Genomic DNA, 25,928 nt, shown 5'->3' on the forward strand with positions numbered 1-25,928 from the left:
CCTCTGTTTTAAGTCCAGATCACTGCCTCTTGGGCAAGTCAAAGGAACAGACACAAAAATTACAGTGACAATCACAAAAGCACTTCTTCAGCCTTTCCTTGTATTTTTTTCCTGAAATGTAAATCAGTTAATCTTCATTTTCATAGTAGTGTTGTATGTGGCATTGAACTCTTCCTTATGTTTAATTTCTAAATACGTTTGTTGTTTGCCCATATCATGTTTTTCCTCTAGTTACTTGGATAGTTCGCAGTGTTTATTTTGTTGCGGGTTTCTCTGCTCTTTTGTTTCTCATTCAGTTTATATATATTTCTTTTGTAGTTTTTGGCAAAAGTACCAAAACCCCAAAACCCATAATTATATGAGGAAGCTGCCCCTCTCAAATGTAGATGACAATCACCCATACTCTGGCGATTTCTTTTATTGTTGCAAGTCCAGATCACTGCCGCTTGAGCAAGTCAAAGGAACAATCACAGAAACTACAGAGACCATTTTACTTACTAGCAAAATTGATAAATATTTGATTCTGCCATGTCACAAGTTAAATCATTTTGACTTCAAAGTTCTTCATCTTACCCAAGAATGTATTAGGTACTAGGTATATTTAAGGAACAGAAAAAATAATACTTTGACAATCGTAAGATGTATAATGTTCGGTTGTTTCATTTTACCAGTTCATTTGGGAAGGTGGTCATGTATTATTAATGTATGGTTTCATTAAGCCAGTTCCTTTGGAAAACTGGTCATGTATAATTGCTGATATGTTATTGAGTATAGAAGCTGTTATTTCAAATTCCTGATTGCTTTATGGTGTAACAGATATGTGGATCTATATAACATCAATGACCATTATGTTAATACTTTTACGTAGGCATTTTCCTTTGCAGGATGGTAGCACATTTTGACTTTTTGTACAATTCTGTTAAAATATGCATTTGTGAAGATTGTCAGTTAATGACTAATATCTGGACTGTGGCAGTGGTAGTGTTTCAATGCATCCTGAAGGTTTCTTGAGTTCTGTCCCTGGTGGAATTCTCGCAGGTAACCGTATCAATGTTTTCTTACTTGTGATCTATGGTTGTCGCTGATTTTAAGATGAATGATGATTTAGAGAAGATTATGGCGGAGTTTTAACTTTGGATGATCCCTCTTTGCATACAGATGAAATGGGCTTAGGAAAAACAGTTGAACTGCTTGCTTGCATTTTAGCACACCCTCAAAAATGTGCTCAATCAAATATCATTGCCAGAAAGAGACAGATGGAAGGAAATGGGATGTGTATTCCCTTGAAAAGACCAAAACTAGAACGTGTTGAATGTGTTTGTGGGGCTGTTACTGAAAGTTACAAGTATACCGGCTTTTGGATTCAGTGTGATGTCTGTGATGCTTGGCAACATGGAGACTGTGTTGGATTTAGAGACAATCATCAAGCGAGTGGTAATAAAAGGGATGGCCAACTTTTTGATTCTACACATGCATTTTGGAGCTTTATAAGTAGCTCTAGAGACACAAGTTCAAAAAGGAGAAAAGCTTCAGTGGTGAAAGATGCTGCTGATGTCACAGAGATTGAAGAAAAGTTTATATGTAAAACCTGTTCAGAATTGCTTCAAATTGCAGGCAGTGAAGTGGTTTCAGGTGCAACTCTTATTGTATGTCCTGCACCAATATTGCAACAATGGCAGACAGAGATTTCTCGGTATGGAATACATAGCTAAAGTAAATCTTCCATGCTCTTTTTTATTGAGATTCTATTTACCAATATATTGATTCTAATAACAATTATGATGCATACCTGATAAAGGAGCATTGTATATTTTTTATTTGCACATGAAACTATTACAGTAGACCTGAGACAGTCAGCTAAGGATCAGAGTTGATCCACCTGGATCATACTGCTTTTATTGATGATACAAATCTATTTAAGGAACCCCACAGTTGTCAGAGGAACACAACTTTTGGCTAACTACCTCTTAAAATTAGCGGAAGCCGACAAATGATAAATTCATAGTTGGATACATTATAGTAATATTATCAAAACATAATAATGGGTATTGTACACTAACTACGCTGATTTCCTATCTCTATATTATTTTATCCTCCAAAAGGTTCTTATTAATTGATTCTCTGATGCATAAATTCATAATAACCGGCAGAATTTATTTTTTCATTATAAATGACTTATAGTTATTATGTTTTATGTCTGTGACTCTTCTCTAATAATTTATGTTTACATCCCCCTTTAAAGTTTAAATTAGCTTCCATTAATAATTTTTTGTCAATTCTGAGCAGCACTATTTTTAAGTTTTGTATAAACTTGGCTACTAACTGGTAATTAGATTATATAAATTCTGGCAATTAAAGTACTCTAGCACAAAGAAGTTCTGTAACAAAAAAGAAGAGACATACATTGTTATTCTCAATACCAAAATTGCTTCTACAGAACCTGTATGTCACCTGGTAGCACTCTTGTCAAATAATATTCCATTTCATTAGCAATAGCCATCATTTCCTTGCATGCAACAAGTTGTTTAGAGTGGAGAACATAAGCTGGATGATTAAAGCTGTTTTTCATCCCATTAACTCATTTTTAACATAATTTTAAATCTGATCTACAAAGGTAGAATGAAGTTATATGGCATGGTAATTTGATTTCAGTAATTTTGGACAGCAATGCTGCCCTATATTCAGTCATAGTTCAGTTAGTAATTGATGATTTATTTTCTTCAGTCATACAAAGAGGGGATTTTTAAAGGTTCAAGTGTACAGAGGTGTTAAAAATCTCTCAACTCATTCTCCGTTAGAGGCATTGGAGACCCGCGTAAATGACCTAGCCAGTGCAGACATTGTTCTAACAACTTATGATGTTTTGAAATCGGACCTTTCACATGACTCTGATAGGCATCAAGGTGATCGGCGATCTATGAGATTCCAAAAAAGGTACTTGCCTAGATAGCTTTCCAAAAGTTTTTAAAGTTATTCATCCATAGTACTCATCCAGAAAGCTTTTCAGAAGTGCTTAATGTTTTAATTGCTGAAAGCTGCCCTAGACAACTTTTATTTTCAGATTTCTTATGTTTTTTTGTTTGATGATAGAAATTATCCTTCCCCATATAATTTAATGCTCCTATAATGAAAAATTGCATTATTTGTCACAATTTTATTATATTTTGTATGTATGAACTGAAAGAATCTTGATTGACCCTACCATGTTTACACCGTCTTATTTAAATATGGCCATAAATGGATTTGCTGTAGTTGGCTTAAATGGGTATTTTATTGGTGAGCTATTTTCAGTGGTTGTCACTTTAGTTCCATTTATTTTTCTTCAGCTAAACAATGATTTTTTTTAGAATATTACTGCACAGAATGAGGAAAGCTCTGATGTCGTTGTGTGAATTTGAAATGATAGGTTACCTCATTGGAAGCAATCTGATGAATTAGAAAGTAGATGCTGAATGTCAAATGCAAAATTGATTTCTACCATGAAAGACAAAATTGAGCATAATTATAATGCCTATTAAATTATGTGAAAAATAGACTAACAAATGAGAACACAAAAAACTAGACAATTACTTGCTCACGACTTGCAAATAGGAAAACAAGGTGTCAATTTTAAACTTCACACTATTAAAATAATATTTAGCTTATAATGGTCATTTAAGTCATTTAACTATTTACTTACTTTCTATTCTGTGAGTTAGCTAGTTTTTAAAAATTCTGTATGTCTTTAATTCTTGGTCGTGTTTCCATTATGGAAAGATGATCTTTAATCTTCTATAAAAGAAGTGTTCCTCGCTCTTGCTTAATATTGAATATGACAATCAGTTACTATTTCATGGTATTAGATTAGAAGTTTGGTTTTTGATGATTTTTTCCTACAAAATTTGTGGTTTAGCTAACTAGAAAATTTTGAGGAAATTTCTAGAAGCTTTTTGCCTGATTTTTTATAAAACAAAATCCATAGAATTTTTTGGCAATATTTTGTTTAATAAAATTTGTGGGATAACTTGGAATTTCTTCTCCAGAATTCTTTTAGTACCATAGTTCCCAAACTGGGACATGGCTCGGATTGAGCAAAGCCGACTTGACTCATGACTCAGCAAAATGACAAAACCCTTGATATTTAGAGATGTTTAATGATTTAAAACTAGTTTCATGTACCCTTTATTGAATAAATCTTAATGACACCATAACATCATCAAATTGAAGCTAATTTGTCATCACATACATGAACAAGGAACATAAGTGATAAATGCATCATATATGTAAAATGTAAATTGTAGCTAAGTCTATGATATTGCTATCAGGATTTAACTATGTGATTTTTGGGTCAAACTCATTGACCCATGTTTCATGAGTAGTGATTCCACACGAATCCATATCTCATGAGAATAAATGTAGCTAAGTTTGTCAGGAATATGGAATTGAAGGCAAAGGGATTTTGGATGAAAAGAGATAAAAACTTTAGACAATCCTTGTTCTAGCTTCAGTTTGACCTTAGAAAGCAAGGATACGTTATAGCCCTATGGGGGGGTTAGAGTGCTAAAAGCGTGCTGATTCTTGGAATTCGGCCGAGTCTTGATTTTTTTTTGGAAAACCTCAAAATCTATAGTTTGCGTCTTTTAGCTGACTATCTCAAACATCTCGACAATATTTTACAAATATAACTCTAAGAAAGCAAAACTTAAATGTTATATTTGAATAGGTTCTCCTGTCCCTTGAGCCAAGTTTTGAATTGCAGTGTAAGTCTACAAGTTTATGCTCAGACCCAACCGAGTTGTGCATGCTTGAAATCGGTGAGTTGTGCGAGCTATACCAACTTGTCAATTTGGGTGAGTTATGCCAACTCGTTGAGTTAGGCGAGTCATCCTCCAAAACTCGGTGAGTCAAGTTGCCGAGTTGACATAATTGAGATGGGTTGACCCATGTAATGTCTCTTTTTTAGCATTCATAGCATGATGTTGTCGTTAGCCTATTTCCCCACGGTCCCGTAGGCTAACCAGGACATTAAAGGGACTTAGAGGCCATTTGACCTAGATAGTTTTAGTTGCAGGTCTTTCTGAGGGGTGAGGCAACTTTGAGCATACTTACTATTTATAGTAAGTCATCTTGGACATGGTCGGACATCCAGTGGCAGCGGTATGTCAATGGTAATTGTTTAAAATTGACAAGAAGACTTGTTTATCATTGATAAGATTTGTTATGCATTGATAAAGCTATTTTATAAAGTTAAATTTAAATATTTAATTTTATTAATGCATAGACTATAGTTTGTGGGAAATATTTAAATTAAAAAAATCTCTTTTATTTTATAACACATTGGAGACATAAGTTACATAAAGGGAGTTATCTTTTATCCCACATTGAGAAAACGAAGGATTGAGCTCTTGTGAGAACACTATAAAAGAAATGGAAGAGCATCTTTTTAGTATGCTTGGATGAAGATTGATGTTATGTTGCTGGATATCTGATTATCGGGCTTGGAGGACGGAATCCCTCTTTGCTAGCATTCTCTTCGCTGTTGAAAGACACAGCCAGGAGGATTAACGGTGTTTCCAAACACACTGGGTTTCATTTAGTGTTTTGCTACAGTACGGATGAATAGTGTTTTGCTACAGTGCGCGTGAATAGTGTTTTGCTACAGTGTGGATGAATGGTGTTTTGCTACAGTGTGTGAATAGTGGTTGCTACAGTGCGCATGAATAGTGAATTTGCTACAGTGTGTGAACAGTATTTGCAACAAGTTTATTGTTTATTCTTGCTGATTTGGGGGTTTGGAAGGCTGCCAACTACATCTGCAAAAATACTACAGCAACTAATTCCAGGTTTCTTTTGCCAAATTTTTATACTTTTGCATTGTAGTTGTTGAATACGAGACTGATATTTGTTGCAGCATGTTAAACAATTGTATGAGCACATTTACATGGCAAAAATTAATATTTAATTAGCAAATAAAAAGTTTCAGATTTTCCTATATATTGTAGTATGTGCCAAGTGTTTGACAAAAATGCTATGTTGAGTTATTAAGCAAATTAATTGATATCATAAAGTAGCTTGCAAGTTTCTTTATTTGGGAAAAATAGGGGAGGATACTACAGTGGTATCAGAGCTATAAGTCCTACCATCCTGTGGGGGTCTTATTGGAATTTGGAACAGCTGGGTAGAGGGGAAAGTGTTTGACGAAATGTCAAAACACTAAAATTAGAGCATTTATGTTTGAGCATGCGACAGGGGCCTTATAATTTTCGCAATACTAGAGCAAGACAAAATAGGATTTCGGACCTGCAGAGCGAACAGTCTAGTTCATCCGTGCAGGTGGACATAGAATCCAGTCATACAGACACAGATGAGGTATTCTTTGATCAAGACAGCAATATGGGTGACTGAGATGACAGGAATACAGGATTAGGCAGAGGCAGGAATGTCGGTCCAGATCACGGAGAGGAAAGATTCTTATAGTTATTAGACACCTTGGCATAGGGACAACGATTAGCAGAGCAGAGAGCACAGGAACAGAGTCAGAGATTGGAGCTTATGATGCAGATGATGGCTCGTCAAATGGGGTTGAATGCTAATGTGGGTGGAGGAAATAATCAGAATGGTAATAATCAAGATGGGACACATAATGGAGGCGAACAAGTTGGGAACAATTTCGGTCATGCACCCCAGCAAACTAGGACAGTGAGTTCGAGGCCCATGATTCTCACATTTCCTCCTAGAGCTCCAGAGCAGCCCGTACCAGAGGCCCAAATCACTGATATACAGGACCAGTTGAGGAGAGATTGGGAAGCCAGAGGTCCAGATTTTACTGCCGCAATTACCTTTAGGGAGTATATGGATGTGCGGATGAAGCATATGCCACGTGGACATGACAGGAACCAGAGCTATGAGCTATAGAAGAAAGTAGGGAAACTTCAGTTACCATATTATGATGGCTCGGGAAAGTCTACAGCAAGAGCTTGGGTTCAAAAGCTTGACACATACTTTCAATTGAACCCTATGCCTGAGGAAGAAGCTATTAAGTATGCAGCAATTCACCTGGATGGGTTAACACACGAGTGGTGGCATCATGGTATGGTCACTATGGGTCATGCACACTTTATCTCATATGTGGAGTTTACAGAGAGACTGATTGAACGTTTTGACAGGAAGGATCCAGAACTCCATTTCAAGGAGTTAGCTCAGCTTAAACAGTGGGGATCACTGGAAACATACATTTCAGAAACTTGCAGTATTAGTGACAGATGTATCTGAACGAAGGATATTGGTTCTATTTATGGATGGGTTAGCTGATCCGTTGAGGGGGTGGATTAAAGTTCTCAACCCTCCCACTTTGCAGGAAGCCATTAAGAAAGCTTGTGACATGGATTCCTCTTCAGCTTCTAAAAATAAATTTTAGGCAAAGAGTTTCCCTTCGAGGAAAGATAAGGACATGAAACCTTTCCATAAAGAGGCTCAGCCACCTAAGGAAGAAAGTAAGAGGTTGGACAATGAGACACTTAATGATCTTAGGAAGAAGAAGCTTTGTTTTCATTGCAGGGAGTCTTGGGATTTGTCACATAAGTGTCCATTGAAAGCAAAAGCTAAGTAGATGGAGTACTTTTCAGCCGAAGAGTTAGTGGATGGAGATTCAGAGTATTCATCAGAATCAGATGGAGATGATGATAATTCTTCACATGGGGAAGCACGCAGTGATAGCACGATAGCTCATCTGTCCAGTATACAGGAGGCCATCACTTTCAGAGTTAGGGGAACTTTGGATGGACAGAGATTTGTGGCACTCATTGATACAGGGGCAACACATAACTTCATTGATGAGAAATTTGTGTCACGCAGAGGGCTACATACAGAGGAGCATAGGGGATTTAAGGTGATGGTTGTCGATGGCTTCAAAATCAACTGTACCAAGAAGATCTCCAACTTGCAGCTTCGTTTGGGAGATTATGACATGACAGGAGATTTCTTTGTGGTCAACATTGGTGATCAGGATATGGTGCTTGGGATGAACTGGATGAAGTCTCTGGAAGAGTTCACATTTAACTTCCAGAAAATGGAAATGAGGTTTGAGGCAAATGGTAAGAAGATAGTGCTCAGAGGGTTGTTAGATGGGAGACTTCGAGTGGTGTCACTCAAGCGGATGCAGAGTTTCTTTAGACATGATCAGGTACAGTGGGCAGTAGAGTTCAGAGCAATGCTTGAGATGATAGAGCAGTATGAACAAAAGTATCCACCTGATGTACAGGAACTAATAACCAAACATACTAAGGTGTTTGGTGAAATACCTCCAGGGAGACCCCCGGATAGGGGAATTGAGCATGTTATTGAGTTAGAGGAAGGGGCTAAGCTAGTCATCATCACACCCTACCGCCATCCAAAGAAATATAAGGATGAAATAGAAAAGGCAATCAAGGAGTTGATTGACATGGGGCACATATAGCCAAGCAAGAGTCCTTTCGCTTCTTCAGTGGTATTGGTGAAGAAGAAGGATGGTACAATGAGGATGTGCATTGATTATAGGGAGCTAAACAAGAAGACAATTAAGAACCGATACCCTATCCCGCGCATCGATGAGCTTATTGATGAATTGCACGGTGCATGCTACTTCTCTAAGATTGATTTGAGATCTGGCTACCACCAGATACGGGTTAGAGAGGTGGATGTGGAGAAGACAGCTTTTAGATGCCACTACGGACATTTTGAGTTCTTAGTCATGCCCTTTGGGTTGACTAATGCCCCCGCCACTTTCCAGTCCTGTATGAATAGAGTATTCAGAGATCAATTGAGGAAGTTTGTGTTGATTTTTTTTGATGATATACTGATATACAGACGTACTTGGGAGGAACATTTGAAGCATATTGATGCAGTGCTCAGCATTCTAGAGAGGGAGTCATTATATGCCAAGATGAGTAAATGCGAGTTCGGGATGACAGAGTTGCTCTATCTAGGGCATATTATTAGTGCAGGGAGTGTTCGGGTTGACCTAGACAAGATCAGGGCTGTTCTGGATTGGCCACTGCCAAGGAACACTTCACAACTCAAGGGATTTCTTGGGCTTTGCGGGTTCTACCGCAGATTTGTTAAGGGAATTTCACAGATAGCAACACCACTTACATATTTGACACGGAGAGACAGTTTCAAGTGGTCAGAGAGGGTTCAAGATTGTTTTGATAGGTTCAAGGAGTTGATGAGTACATGTCCTGTTTTAGCCATTCCAGATTTCACCAGGCCTTTCGAGCTGCAGTGTGATGCCTCGGGAGAGGGCGTAGGAGTTGTCCTCATGCAGGACAAACATCCCATCACATATGAGAGTAGGAAATTACGAGGTGTTGAGAGAACTTACAACATCTATGACAAAGAAATGCTAGCAATCATGCACGTGCTAGCTAAGTTTAGGCAATACTTAGTAGGGAGCCGATTCACAGTAAAAACAGATCATAACAGTTTGAAACATTTCCTTGGACAAAAGGATCTTAATGACAGGCAATAGAAATGGGTAAGTAAGTTACAGGCCTATGATTTTGACATAGTCTATGTCAAAGGGAAGAAAAATATTGTCGCAGATGCTTTATCCAGAAGGCCTCATTTGCTTGCTGTTGGGATAGTCATGGATGATTGGAGAGAGTTGATCTTGGCAGAGTATGCCAAGGATAGTTGGGCATCTAGTGTTATTGAAGGAGCTATTCAGGATAGTCGATACACTGTTGTAAATGATTTGATCATTTACAAGGGAAGGATTTATTTGGTTCCTGGGTCTGCCATGAAGCAAAAGATCTTGAGAGCATTTCATGATTCACCATTAGTAGGACATCCAGGATTTTTTAAGACATATCGGCAGGTGAGAGAGCGTTTCACTTGGAAGGGGCTTAAGTCAAAAGTGCTACAGTTCGTTAGGGAGTGCCCAGTGTGTCAGCAGAACAAACAGGAACATTCCTTTCCAGGCGGTTTACTACAGCCCCTACCTATACCAGAGAAGAAGTGGGATAGCATTTCCATGGATTTTATCACAGGCCTTCCAAAGGCATAGGGTCGGGATTATATTTTTGTTGTGGTAGACAGATTGACGAAATTTGCACATTTCTTTGCGATTTCATCCACATATTCAGCAGTACAGACAACAGAGCTATTCTTTCGAGAGGTATTTAGATTACATGGGATGCCACGGAGCATAGTCAGCGACAGGGATAGTAGGTTTATGAGCCACTTTTGGTAGGAGTTGTTCAGGTTGTGTGGAATAGAGCTAACTCCGAGTACCAGTTACCGCCCCCAAACTGATGGGCTGACAGAGATAGTGAATAAATGGGTTGAGGGGTACCTTCAAAACTACATTGCAGGAGAGCAGAAGGCTTGGGTGAAGTGGTTACATCTAGGGGAGTATTGCTATAATACCTCTTTCCATATGTCTATTCAAATGTCCCCTTTCATGGCACTGTACGGGTATGATGCTCCTAATTTTTTGGATTTGTTATTTGGGATAGTAGGGTGCCTAAGGCCAAGGAAATTTTGCAGGAGTGTCAGGACATTATGCGATCCTTGAAGGAAAATTTGCAAAAGGCACAAAATCAGCAGAAGCAATATGCTGATCAGTACAGGGTTGAGAGGTCTTTTGAGGTAGGAGACATGGTGTACCTCATGTTACAGCCGTATAGACAGTCCTTTCTCAAGAAGAGTGGAGCAAAGAAATTGAAACCACGCTACTATGGACCATTCAAAGTAATCAGGAGAGTGGGCGAAGTAGCTTATGAGTTGGAGTTGCTTGCAGACAGTAAAGTGCATAATGTGTTCCATGTGTCACGCCTTAAGAAGGCATTGGGCCACAATGTGGTGCCTTCAGTAGTATTGCCACCTCTTGATGATGAGGGAAAGCTTATCTTGGTTCTCGAGGCTATACTTGACTCCAGGGAGAGGGTGCTTCGCAGGCAGATCATCAAGGAGTACTTGGTCAAGCGGAGGAATCTACCAGTGGAGGATGCTACTTGGGAAAATGAGCAGATATTACAACATTCAGAGTTGAAATTGCTTGAGGACAAGCAATTTTGGGAAGGGCGGACTGTAATGTCCCCTTTTTAGCATTCATAGCATGATGTTGTCGTTAGTCTATTTCCCCATGGTCCCATAGGCTAACCAAGACATTAAAGGGACTTAGAGGCCATTTGGCCTAGATAGTTTCAGTTGCAGGTCTTTCTGAGGGGTTTTGAGACAACTTTGGGCATACTTACTATTTATAGTAAGTCATCTTGGACATGGTCGGACATCCAGTGGCAGTGGTATGTCGATGGTAATTGTTTAAAATCGACAAGAAGACTTGTTTATCATTGATAAGATTTGTTATGCATTGATAAAGCTATTTTATAAAGTTAAATTTAAATATTTAACTTTATTAATGCATAGACTATAGTTTGTGGGAAATATTTAAATTAAAAGAGTCCCCTTTATTTTATAACACATTGGAGACATAAGTTACATAAAGAGAGTTATGTTTTATCCCACATTGATCAAACGAAGGATTGAGCTCTTGTGAGAACACTATAAAAAAAATGGAAGAGCTTCTTTTTAGTATGCTTGGATGAAGATTAATGTTATGTTGTTGGATATCTGATTATTGGGCTTGGAGGACGGAATCCCTCTTTGCTAGCATTGTCTTTGCTGTTGAAAGATACAGTCAGGAGGATTAATGGTGTTTCCAAACACACTGGGTTTCATTTAGTGTTTTGCTACAGTACAAATGAATAGTGTTTTGCTACAGTGCGTGTGAATAGTGTTTTGCTACAGTGCGGATGAATAGTGTTTTGCTATAGTGCGCGTGAATAGTGGTTGCTACAGTGTGCATGAATAGTGAATTTGCTACAGTGCATGAACAGTATTTGCAACAAGTTTATTGTTTATTCTTGCTGACTTGGGGGTTTGGAAGGCTGCCAACTACATCTGCAAAAATACTACAGCAACTAATTCCAGGTTTCTTCTGTCAAATTTTTATACTTTTGCATTGTAGTTGTTGAATACGAGACTGATATTTGTCACAGCATGTTAAACAATTGTATGAGCACATTTATATGGCAAAAATTAATATTTAATTAGCAAATAAGAAGTTTCAGATTTTCCTATATATTGTAGTATGTGTGCCAAGTATTTGACAAAAATGCTATGTTGAGTTATTAAGCAAATCAATTGATATCATAAAGTAGCTTGCAAGTTTTTTTATTTGGGAAAAATAGGGGAGGATACTACAACCCAGCTTGCCAAACCGCCCAACTTGTGACAAGTTTGGGAACTATGGTTTTACTGATTTTTTGAAAATAAAATTGAAGTTTTTAACCGTTTAAAAAATAACTGAAATTGAAGCTTTCCGAACAGATCAAGGATTTCAAAGTTTGCATTCAAATCAAGGGTTTCTTTGAGTTCCCATTTTCTAGGTTGATGGCTTTTTGCTGTAGGAACTTGCTGCATCATATTCTCAAAATTTTGTTTTCTAAAGAGAAATCACGTTGTAGGATCTAGGGTTTTTCTAGCACGATTTTTTTCTGAGTCTTGTTTCTGCATGTCAAAGTTTTAAGTATTGCAGCCAATTCATTCTAGTGTTTTGTGGTTGTGTTTTGCATATATCAATATGTTATTTGCTGTTTCTGCTCACAGAAAGCTATCTAATCACCACAACCTGTTATTTTGTTGACTTGCAAGGATTTGCAAAATATTTTCTTCATTTTTTGTCTTTTTTGAACAGAATTAAGGGCTTCTTTCGCTGAATAGGTTTGATTCCTTGGCTGCATGATCTAGGGTTTCTATTCGCACTTAGGGGTTATATATATTTTTTGTTTATTTCTTTGGGTTGTACATGATTTATTTTTTATTTTTTTCAAGATAATGTCTAGATGGCTTTTTTCGCATGATTTTTCCCTTAAATATTGGAGGGTTATTTCATGATTTTTTTTCTTCTAAAGTCATGGTTTTCCTTAATTTTTTTCCCAAGAATTCATGCTCTGTTGTAGGTTTGTTGGTTTTCTACAAGTTTTTGAAAATCATGGGGTTTTACTGTTTCTACACAAAATGAAGTTTTTTGAATTTCTTTTACAAAATGGTGGTTTTTCATCTTGTAAAGTTTCTGCTAAATCCTTATCTCTTAATCAGACTTTTAATCCAGTCTTATATGCTGAGAATGATCTTCTAAGTAGTATGAATATTGATGAAATTAGTGCTTATTATAATGCAGATACAATACTGAATATTTAACCTTTTATTGTGATAGAGAATCTCAGATATAAATTGTAGGAAATAAAATGCTTACAGGAGCAGATTGTTGTAACTGTGTGTCCTATAATTTGCATTTACAACCTATTTATATATCCTTTCTAAAGGGTATTTCCCTCAAGGGACATAACCCTTCCTAACTTGGCACTTATAGGATATATATATATATATATATATATATATATATATATATATATATATATATATATATATATATATATATATATATATATATATATATATATCATTAAATGCCAACATTAGAGATATATTACTATTAAGAGGAAGTATGGTCTGTACTGTCAGACCTGTAGGTTTATCTTAGTTAACATTCTTAACACTCCCTCTTAACCTGATAATCTTACAGAGAGATATTAGATATAGCAACAGCAGTATAGATGAATAAACAAGAATTAATACTCTATATCTGTCTGTCTCTTCTTAATATGTGGTATCATAGAACACATGATACAAAGTCATATTACTAAACCTGTGATATGACAAATCACTAACACTAGTGATATTATACAGGATAAATCTGAAGAGTAATCTCTTCATTTATCCAAGTTATGATTTCATAGAAATTGGTATTTCCATATCACAACATGATCTTGAGTTTTAAGATCTACTAGAATACAGGATAAACCTAGAGAATACTAAGATTCTTCCTTTATCCAATTTGTGACCCATGAACATAGCAATGTCAACATCACAATATGATTTTGAACTCATCTAGATCTTACAGTAGAACTCTATTGTTTAGCACATTATCTAAGAGATTGTCACCTCTCATAATGTTTTATACAAGTGTTCATTATTTTCAGAGATTGTCAGCTCTTAAAATAATGAATACAAATGAATACAAATGGTGGAGCCCATAACAGTCAATAGCCTGACAAAATAAAATTATTTTATTAATAATCAAGAGAATACAAATGGATTACAACTCAACCATACCAAGTCTCCTCCTGAAGTGTTCTATCTTCACTCTAGATAGAGGTTTGGTGAGTATGTCTGCTATCTGATTTGCAGTGCAAATGTATTCCAATTTTACAGAATTCCCATCTACCATATCTCTTACATAATGGTAAGGAATTTCAATATGCTTGGACTTGTCATAAAAAATTGGATTCATTGAGAGCTTGATGGAACTCTGATTATCACACTGAATAATTGTGGGATTCATAGCTTGCCCAAATGATCCCACAAGTAACTTCCTCAGCCATACTGCTTCTTGGGAGGCCATTGCTGTTGCAATGTATTCGACTTCTGTGGAACTTTGTGCTACTGAAGACTGCTTTCTACATATCCAAGATATCATTGCTGATCCCAAACTGAAACAACATCTTGAAGTACTTTTCTGTCATGCCAAGTTCACTAAGTTGATAAGTTCAAAATCAGTTATGACTAAAGTACATTTCAAGACAGATAAAAACCTCCTATCAAAATTGTGACACTACAACTCAGATAAGAACGCCATGTAGGATTAGGTTGTAAAACTTAAACGTTCGTTGATAAATCAATTAATTAAATTAAATAACTAAATTCAATTCATTAAAAGACCTACCAAAGATTATTTATAATTAATTTAAATTCTATCAACATTAATCATTAAAACTTCGATTAAACAAAAATATCATTCAACCTATATGATTAATTGATTCGAATGTCCATCTAATCTAGATAATATGCTTTAAATCAAGGCTAATTTTTTTAAAATTTAATTGTTTGATTTATCAACGAACGTTTAAGTTCAACCTAATCCTACATGGTGTTCTTATCTGAGTTGTAGTCTCATAGTTTTGATAGGAGGTTTTTATCTGTCTTGAAATGTACTTTAGTCATAACTGATTTTGAACTTATCAACTTAGTGAACTTAATTTTATAGTTTAAAAAAAATAAAAATAAATTACAAAAAAAATAAAAATTATGTGTGTTTTGTCCTCGTATTTTCGGCATGACATTTTCCTGTCTTTGACACCTCCACCCCAATCTGAATCAATGAATCCATGAAAGTCTAAAGCAACTTTCTCATATTTGAGGCTGAGATTAAGAGTGCCTTGTAAGTATCTCATAATGTGTTTAACTGCGATTAGGTGAATCTCCTTCGGTTCACACATAGACTGACTTAAGGCATTAACTGCATAGCAAATATCTAGTCTTATATTTACCAAGTACATAAGAGACCCAATCATCTGTCTGTAGAGAGTAGAATCTATGGATGGTGATTCTGCAACTGCTTCCTTAAGTTTATGTAGATTAGTCTCCATTAGAGAAGACATAAGTTCGCAATTCCACACTCCAAATTTCTTTAAAATATTTGATGTATACTTCCCTTGATTTAGTATGATACTGTCAGAATTCTGCTGTACTTCCAGTCCTAGGAAGTAATGAAGGAGTCCTAAATCTTTACATACAGTATCAGAATTACCATATCATCTTTATCTTTTCTATAATATAAATTTGGATCAGCTTCATTCTTGGAGAATCCTAAGCTGGTGAGATACTTATCAACTCTTTCGGACCAGGCCCTAGGAGCCTGTTTAAGCCCATAGAGAGCTTTCTTGAGCCTGCAAACAAAAGCGTTAGGATCATGAGTTTCAAATCCTTCAGGTTGCTCCAAATATACTTCTTCTGAAATCTTTCCATTTAGGAATGTTGTTTTCTCTAATTGTTTCAAAAGGTGCATCAAAGTCTTGAGCTGCTTTAACTGTTTTAATGGCCCAAAGTGGTCTTTTCTTTGAATTTTCTTCAAGGTTCATATTCTGAATTTCATCTTCGATTTCTTCTAAGTTCTTCCTCTGGGACCCAGATTCACTATTTCTTTTAGAACTAGATAAAGGAGAAGGTTCATTAGAACTTATGGCTCTTTTGAATGCAAGATCTTCTTCAAAGAGTACATCTTTGCTAAGTTCAATAGTTTTCTGTCCAGGTATGAAAATGCTATATGCTTTAGAAGTTTCACTATACCCTACAAAAATACCTTTCCTCCCAGAGGGTTCTAACTTGGTTCTTTTTTCTTTTGGAACATGGATATATACAGGACATCCAAAAATTCTAAGATGACTTATATTGGGTTTTACTTTAGTAAATACTTCTTTAGGTGTTTTATCTTTAAGATAGGAGTGAGGACTTCTGTTTTGAATATAATTAGTAGTAGAAGAGGCTTCTGCCCAAAGATAATATTCTAGGTTTTGGTCAAAAATCATAGCTCTAGCAACTTCTATAGTTGTCCTATTCTTTCTTTTTGCTACCCCGTTTTGCTCTGGGTTATAAGGAACAGTGTACTCCTTAATCCTTGATTTTTTACAAAACCTTTTAAACAAGTCTAAGGTATATTCTCCTTCGTTATTAGTTCTAAGAACTTTAATTTTATGTTCTGAAAATTTTTTAGTTAATGCTTTGAATTCTTTAAATCTCTGTAGGATTTCTTCTCATTCCTTGCATTTTAAAAAGTAAATCCATGTTTTCCTAGAGAAGTCATCTATGAACAAGATATAATACCAGAATCCTCCAAGAGAAGGAACAAACATAGGTCAACATAAATATGAATGAATTAATTCTAGTACATTATTTGTTTTCCTAGTACTATTATGAAAGGGACTTCTGGTGCTTTTACCCAGAGCACACCTTTTGCAAATACTAGGGTGGTCTTTATTTAATTTGGGTAATCCAGTAACCATCTTTTCTATAGTTGATAAAGTTTTAAAATTTAGATGTGCTAATCTTCTGTGCCATATTTCATTTGAATCTTTAGTTTCGTGGACTAGGGCTTGAATGGATCGACTAGATTCTGTATTCAATTCATACAAATATCTCTTTCTTTGACCAATTAACTTTGCTTTCTTGATGGAAGAGTTCTTAGCCCAAGTTAATACTTTGCCATCCACGAATGCAACATTGTATCCATCATCTTCAAGTGCTGCAATTGAGATTAGGTTTCTTTTAATCCCTGGTACATAGAGTACACCTTTAAGAAGAACAATATTTCTTGATTTTAGTTTCAAAGTACAATTTCCAATTCCTTCAACGAAGTGTGCTAAGTTATCACCAATGGTAACTTCACCGTTAACCTTCTTTGATAAAGAAATTAGAGTTTCTTTGTATCTCGTTATATGTCTAGAAGATCCACTATCAATTACCCATGCTTTATTTGAAATTTCATTTGATAGAGAGGAATACAAAACACAGTTCTTAGGATCATAAGTATCTTCTTCTCTAATGACATTTGTACAATTTGCCTGTTGTTCGGAATTTTCAGGTTAATTAGATCTTTAGTGTCCAAATTTTTCACATTTGAAACACTTTATTTTAGATAGATCTTTTTTAGGCTTTCCATTCTTTTGATTTCCCTTTTTCTTCTTGAAATGCTTCTTATTGCTTTTATAGGAGTTTGTATTAAGAACGTGAAGTTCTTCATCTTCTACTTTTGTTTTCCCTCCTTTCTTTAGTTTTCCGGATTCCTCTTGAAGACAATCATTCTTGAGTTTTTTAAAGTCCGAGAGCTGATCTCTGACACTTATTCCTTGTGCGAATGTTGCCCATGAATCTGGCAATCCATCTATAGCCACAAGTGTTAATTCTATGTCACTAATGACGGTTCCTATGCTTGATAGTTCATCTCTATCGTTAGTAGAAACTGTGTAGCCGATGGGTTCATGTCGTCGGTAAAGATTGTGTAGCCGATGGGTTCATGTCGTTGGTAAAGATTTTGTAGCCGATGGGTAGATTAGGATTGTTATGTAGACGACGAACCCCTTTGGGAAGGTTCAGCGGAAAGTATTTATACCTCGTCTGGGTATATTGTAAATCATCTTATCGGACCTGATCTTATGCTTTGGATGTAATCTGTTGGCATGTGCGAATAAAGGAGTACTGTCGCTGTTGTTCCTGTTCAATTATCTGTGTGCATTACCTAATCAACCTATGCGGTAAACATTTGGCGCCGTTGCCCTATGAACCTGGAAGGAGGGAGGAATTAAGCTTAATGCCAAATCAGCTTAACAAAGATCGAAATAAGATAAAGGGGAAAGATGGCATATGTACTGCGCAAGAAAATTTAATTTTGGCACAGCAAGCCAAAGAATTGTTGGAGGAGACTTGACAGTGGGTGGAGTTAGTGGAAGAAGCAAGGGAGGAGTTTTTGAATTCGCTGAGGGAAGAGAATCCAAACGGAAGAAAATTGACTTGCACGGCTCGGAGTGCTGAGGGAGCACGAGCGTTGAGTGAACTCTTCGTCCGGGATACACTTTCGCAGGGGACAACTTCAAAAGATCCTTTTTCACCAAGGTTCACAGCTGTTGAGACCGCCGGTGTGGGAGAACAGTTTGTCGGTGTGGGAGTGCAGACTGCCGGTGTGGGAGAACAGGCCGCCGGTTTGTGGGAGTACAGTTCGCCGGTGTGGGAGACCAGTCCGCCAGTGTGGGAGAACAGTCCGCCGGTGTGGGATTACAAATCGCCGGTGTGGGAGTGCAAAGCCACGGCGTGGGAGTGAACAACGCCAGTGTTGCACGACCAAACAACACCTGTTCACAAAATCTAGTAGTGATGGCAGGACCAAAAGAAAAGCTGCCGAAGTTTGATGGTGATGGTACGGCCGACCCCATCCGACATTGTAAAACATGCGAAATGATTTGGAGGGCGAATGGCATAACTGATACAAACGAATGGGTTCGGTAGTTGATTGGTTTGCCGATGCAAATCCCTAGAACTTAACCACTTGGGATAACCTCAAGGAGTTTATGGCGGAATTTCAACTACTCCGCGACGACAACAAAATTGTAGCAGAGATATACAATACGAAGCAAGGGAAGAATGAAATTGTTTGCATCTACGCCAGGAAATTAAAAGATTTGATAAGTAAAATGGAAAATAAGCCGGTGGACGGACTATAGAAAAGGTGGTTCGTGGAAGGTCTACGCCCGAAGTTGCGGAAGAAGATGAAAATTGTATCGCTGTCATCATACACAGAAGCATACAAAAGAGCGATGAACTTGGAAAGCAAGCAGAGGACGAAAAAGAAGAATAGTTCCTTTGACTTAGATGACAACGCATCCTCGGGAGAGGATAGCAGTGACGATGAAAATAGTAGCAAGAAGGTCCGCGCCCTACAGAAGGACATGATCCGTATGATGAAGGAATTTAAAAACATGCAGAAGGAGACAAAGGAAAGTGAGCTATGGTGCACGGAATGTAAGACGGAAGGTCATACTAAAGGGTCCTGTCCAAAGAACCAATTTTGCAAGATTTTCCAAATCATGGGACATTCCATAAAAGAATGCCCCTTCAATATGAAAACCAGAGGACATCAACAAGTGCTCCTGACACAGGCAGCTTCCACGTCAGGAGGGAACGTACACAAACATTGATGGTGCCACTTCGGGTGGGTACAGAAATAATAGCAGAGGGCAAAACAACAATATTAATGTGAACAATAGCAATAACAATGGCAACCGAAGTCGAATCTAGTATGATGCAAATGGATGGTCGATCATTCAATGCCGAGCATATAATTTGTGGGGTCATTTTGCGCGAGATTGTACAACAGCAAGCACACCGAAGTTATTATGTAGATGGTGCGGACTCGGCAACCATGAAGATGCCAAGTGGCCAAAATCCGGAGTAAATTTGATCATTGTCGGAACAGACGAAGAGGAGGTTCTGGCCATTACACAGAGGCAAGCAAAGGTGTACCCGAACCCGGCGGAAGAAAAGAGGAAATTGGGGGAAGCGCAGGCCGAAATTGAAAAGGCATCACAGGCGGAGACATCTCAGTTGAAGGACACCACCGACACCTCAACAAGGAACTGCACTGAGCAAAACATAATAAAGCAGGTGATGCAAATGGAAGTCTCGATCAAATGAAGTGACCTTCTCACAATGCCCCAGTTACGGAGGGCCATTCTGAATTCTACACCGCTTCTGAAAGCAACGGAGGAAACCAGAAGGGACAGTAGTGGAATGACGGCAACAGACCCAATGCTTCTGGCACTCACAACGGGAAGGCATCCAACAGTCATTGAGATGGGGATTTTGGGAAATGTTCTAATAGACAATTGTCTATGGAGGGTTCGATGTGAATGTGTTCCTGGAGGATACCTGGAAGAAGTTGGGAAAGCCGACGTTGTGGCCACCTACATTCCAGTTGCTCACGACAGCCCAACATAGGATCAAACCGTTGGGAACCTTAAGGGCGCAAACGGTAACTATTGGAACACAACCATTTTTATTGGACTTCGTGGTCATTCCATTGAAAAGAAAAGGATATGATGCTATTCTGGGACGAAATTGGTTAGTGCAAGCAAAAAGTAAAAATGATTGGAAACGAAATACCCTATCAATGGAGTGTGGAGGCAAAAGATTCATAATTGACCTGCACACACAAATGGTAGGAGAGAAGGTAGCGTCGTCAGACTCAGAAGGTGAAGGCGAAAGTGATGATGAAGGAAAGAGGAGAATGGAACCGGATGAAGGAGGAGTATTGAGACTAGGAGCATAGTTGGAAAACTCGCCAAATCCAAAAACTCGCCGAGCCCCCCAAAAGTTTAATCGGGAAAAACTCGGCCATTTAAAAAAAAAACTCGGGAACCTAAAAAAATCGCTAAAATTTAATTCAAAATACATTTTTTTGCAAATTTCAATGAGAAGATGCATCTAATGAGTTCATTATAGAGAACACAAAAGAAAGAAGCAAGAGTTTAGATATATATAAATGCATAGTGGGTACAAAATCACATTCTCATGCTGAATGCTGATGGCGGGAAGCATAATAGTAAATAATTTATGTCAAACTAGAAGTAAAAACATCATTACAATCACATTTTCCTCTTCCTAGCTCTACTAGCATATTGTAACTCTCTATCTTACATAATATACATAGGCTTTTTGCCTTTTGTTTTTAACAAATTTTTTTTTTTTTCTAAAAATAAAAAAAAATAAAAAAAATAAAAAAATAAAAAAGAGTTTTTCTGAAAAACTCGTGGCGATTTTTTCACAAAAACTCGGCGATTTTTTCTTGCGATTAAATTTGGGAAAAACTCGCCAGTCCCAAAAACTCGGTGATTAGTAGAAACTCGCCGATTATTCGGCGATTATGCCAACTATGACTAGGAGGATCAAATGACGACGAACTAGACTCGGTGAATGGCCTTTTCCACTGGCAGATAGAAGACTACGAATTGTTTCCGAGCTGTAATATGTTAAGGGTCGATGGAGGTGAGAAAACAGAGGAAAATGAATGTCCGAAGGAATACAGAAAAACGGAAGAAGGAAAGGTAGTTATGCCTGAAGCTGAGGGGAAAAACATATAGTTCGAACCTAGAAAAAAGGAAGATCCTATTGTCTAGTACATGGTGAACGGACCGCACAGAAAGAAAAGAATACACCGCACCATAAAATTAGTTGAAGGGTGCCGACAGCAAAGAAATAATCTAGATGAGCGACGACCGTAGGTACAATGGGCCACGGAGGTGACACAGAATAGACGCAAAGCCTGGCGTGATAAGCACCTGGAACTGAACAGGTTTTAGCCGGGGCAGTTAGTGTTGAAGTACGACGAACGACATGAAATCACACTAGGAAAGTTTAAGGTCAGATGGGTAGGACCATACCAAATCCGAGAGGTCACGACAATGGAGCAATACAGGCAGTCAATGGCTCGAAGTTGAAGATGTACAATGCTAGGAAGACTCGATTGTTGTCGTAGAATGGCAACGTCCGAACAACTCCCTCATTGTCAAATGGCGAAGTCTGGAGGGAAAATTGAGGTGGTTGTATTCTTGTTGAAGAGAAAAAAAAAGAAAAAAGAAAAAAGAAAAAAGAAAAAAAGCTAGTGGGCTGGTGAAGGCCCGCGGACATTCACCTGCGGACACTTGTTCGCGGACTGAGTGTCCCGTTGATATATCCGCGAACAGTCACCTGCAGACTGTTTTAGTTCCCCGCGGTCAAGTTTCTCCTTTGCGGTTAACTTTGTTCTCCCGCGGGCTTCTTTCTGCATTTCGCGGGTGTCTTCTATATTTTCCACGCCTGGCGTTTAGCATTTTCCGCAGACTTATTTGTTTTTCCACGGGTGGACTTTTTCATCTTTCACGGGGTCCTTTTCCTTTTCTCCTGCGGATGTGCTTTCCTCTTTCCCGCGGACGACTGTTTGCATTTGCTCTTTCCGCGGCTTGGTATTCCCTCATCCGCAGACACTTCTCTTATTCTCCTACAGTCATTTCATCCTTTGCGCCAAGTCTTTCTCAACACCGTTGCTTACCTTTTGTTCTCCGCGCCTGCCTTTATCTTCCACAGTTGTCTGTTGTGCGGGAAGACTTCCTATTCCCTGAGGGTTGCATGTTGTCTGCAACCTCATCTTGTAGTACACCGACAGACGCAGAAGAAGGGTGGCAGGAGGTTTTCTATAATAAAAAAAAAAAAAAGACGACAACTCAAAGATGTTCAGAATGAATAATGCATGATTCCAAAAGGAAGGAAAACATAAGCAGTTGTTAGAAAGAGTGTTGGATCAAAAGAAAATCACAAAAATGGTGTTTCGTGTAGCTTCAGAAGTGCTATTTTGGTCTTGGCGGTGAGGGGCGTTGCCCCTTGACCCCGCCTTGTATTGTGACAGGGAGTGCACCTGGGGCGCTGCCCCTTGACCCCGCTGGGGGCGTTGCCCCCTAGACCCCTTGTCATTGTGGTTATTAGTTGTGGGAACTGTGACCAGTTGATGAGACCTGGAGCTGCTGTAGGCATGGAGTGTTTGTGTACCAGAGGCATGTGGAGTAGGTGTTGGACGTGAGGCTGTCTTGGTGGATGCATAGAGAGCTCGGGAGGAGCTGATCATCTAGTTGGAGGCAGTACAGTGACACTTGGCTCAGGGTACCTAGGAGTTGGCAGCAGAGAAAGCAGCACGGGTGGCTATCAAGGTCAGCTAAGGAGACAGTATTGTACAGATGCATCATTGGTTGGAGGCCAGTTTGTTACAGGCATGGGACGAATGTGGAAGTGATCTATCTTGTGTTGTTAGTCAATTAATGTATTTTGTGTGTTAATTTGTCTCGAGTATTTTGTAATTGTCATCCGGAGACGACTTTTTCTTTTTGGGGGGGATGATGTCGGTAGAAATTGTGTAGGCGACGGGTTCATGTCGTCGGTAAAGATTGTGTAGCCGACGGGTTCATGTTGTCGGTAAAGATTTTGTAGTTGATGGGTAGATTAGGATTGTTATGTAGCCGACAGACCCCTTCGGGAAGGTTCGGCGGAAAGTATTTATACCCCGTCTGGGTACATTGTAAATCATCTTATCGGATCTGATCTTATGCTCTGGATGTAATCTATTGGCATGTGCGAATAAAGGAGTACTGTCACTGTTGTTCCTGTTCAATTATCTGTGTGCATTACTTAATTAACCTATGTGGTAAACAATCTCTAATGCCGACAACTCTTAAGAAGTAAGAACTTATCAATTCTCCTTTCTTTATCTGAATGTGATTCAGTTGCCTTTTTAGTGCAAGAACCCTGGTTGCATTGTTTACCTCATTGGCATTTTGTAAAGCATTCATCATATCAAAGGCAGTTTGATGTTTTTAAAGCACAGGTACAATATCATTTTTAACTCCATCCAAGATGATTTGAATAGCTTTACTATTTCCACTGCTCCAGATAGATTTGCGAGGTTCAACTGGGGGTTGTTTGGATGCTCCATCAATGAATTGTTTTACATTGTTCTCTTCAAGAATCATCATGATTCTGAACTTCCAGGCTTCAAAGTGCTCTTTCCCATCAAACTTGTCCTGTGGTCTGATTGTGTAAGCCATGGAAGATAGAAGACTGTTGCTTGATGTGTTCAAAATCTGATTATTGAAATTTAGCAGAGCCTAGGTTCGATTACCAAGGCTTTGATACCATGTAAAGTTTCTGCTAAATCCTTATCTCTTAATAAAACTTTTAATCCAGTCTTATATGCTGAGAATGATCTTCTAATTAGTATGAATATTGATGAAATTAGTGCTTATTATAATGCAGATATAATACTGAATATTTAACCTTTTATTGTGATAGAGAATCTCAGATATAAATTGCAGGATATAAAATGCTTATAGGAGCAGACTGCTGTAACTGTGTGTCCTATAAATTGCATTTACAACCTACTTATATATCCTTTCTAAAGGGTATGTCCCTCAAGGGACATAACCCTTCCTAACTTGGCACCTATAGGAGATATATATATATATATATATATATATATATATATATATATATATATATATATATATATATATATATATGCCAACATTAGAGATATATTACTATTAAGAGGAAGTACGGTCTGTACTGTTAGACCTGTAGGTTTATCTTGGTTAATATTCTTAACACATCTTCGATACAATGTTTCAACAATTTTTTAATAAAATCGTTGGTCTTGAAACTTTTTTGGGTTGCACTAACTGTTTCTAAGGGTGTGTTGATGCGAGTTTTGTGTCACTACATAACATATTAGTAATTGGATGCTTGATACAAAATATCATATATATATATATATATATATATATATGCCAACATTAGAGATATATTACTATTAAGAGGAAGTACGGTCTGTACTGTTAGACCTGTAGGTTTATCTTGGTTAATATTCTTAACACATCTTCGATACAATGTTTCAACAATTTTTTAATAAAATCGTTGGTCTTGAAACTTTTTTGGGTTGCACTAACTGTTTCTAAGGGTGTGTTGATGCGAGTTTTGTGTCACTACATAACATATTAGTAATTGGATGCTTGATACAAAATATCAAATACACAATTCCTCTCTTGAAAAGTTATCTCTCATGGGACATGAGTATAACTCCAATGTTCCTTACACCGTTGGATACTCGCTCAGTTTTATCAATGTGATTTGCTGATAATCACGTAGGTGGCCTTACGTTTTCTTGTTTGAGAAAAATTTGGATCTTGGTGAGAAAATGGAGATGGTGGTTCAGTGTGAATGCTAGATGATGTTGATGGCGCGATGATGGCAATGTAGGGTGAATGGCGATGGAAGGTGAGAATGCCGATGTTTTGGTTTACTTCTCTAACTAACCTCTTCTAAGCATGAAATTTGGCTACTCAACTACTCCTACTCCTAAGAATGGAAGGTTAGCAGATGGACGGGGATCGAATCTAATGAAGGCTAACCAGCGGCCCTACCTCCATAGATGCAACGCTTCAAAGGAAAGTAAACTAGATCACCACACAAAGCCTCCCAACCAGCCGCTAGGATGCTAGTGGCCTACTGTTGACCCCTATCAAACATCTACCAAAGCTACCATGCAACAATCCATTTTATTTTACTCTTACTCTAACAACTTGAAAAGAAAATTTAACTATGTGGAAGTAGAAAACATGCAATAACACCCAATGTTCTTAGTCAACATGCAATGAAAAAGAGAGCACTTTGGTATTATTTTCGCAACAATTTCTCCAACCCCCCCCCTTTACAAATGAGAGCCAATGGCCTTATATAGAGGTTCAAAATACAATGGACGGTAGAGATCAAAACAAGATCGACGATCCAGATTGGATCCAAAAACCCTAATTAGGGTTGCCACCCCATCGGCCAATGAGAAGATGCCACCTCATCAATGGACCAATGAAAAAAGTGCAAAAGTGGCAACCAATGAGAAGGCACCAAAATGGTGGCCAATCAGAAACAAACACTTGTCCTAT

The 25,928-nt window shown here is 37.9% G+C and overlaps 1 protein-coding gene across 1 annotated transcript in view; it reads left to right on the forward strand.

Annotated features, from left to right (window-relative positions):
* The window catches only part of LOC149548244 (RING-finger, DEAD-like helicase, PHD and SNF2 domain-containing protein), a 280,879-nt gene that overhangs the window by 23,632 nt on the left and 231,319 nt on the right, over positions 1-25,928 (forward strand). Inside the window, exons 3-5 of the mRNA XM_089792294.1 lie at positions 977-1,038; positions 1,159-1,693; positions 2,725-2,934. Of these exons, the coding sequence (XP_089648420.1) occupies positions 977-1,038; positions 1,159-1,693; positions 2,725-2,934 (807 nt within the window). The remainder of the gene's footprint in view (positions 1-976; positions 1,039-1,158; positions 1,694-2,724; positions 2,935-25,928) is intronic.

The sequence above is a fragment of the Cupressus sempervirens genome, chromosome 7 (assembly GCF_028749045.1).
Source record: "Cupressus sempervirens isolate cs-2001-9-10 chromosome 7, ASM2874904v1, whole genome shotgun sequence".
In the NCBI taxonomy this organism is placed as follows: Eukaryota; Viridiplantae; Streptophyta; class Pinopsida; order Cupressales; family Cupressaceae; genus Cupressus; species Cupressus sempervirens.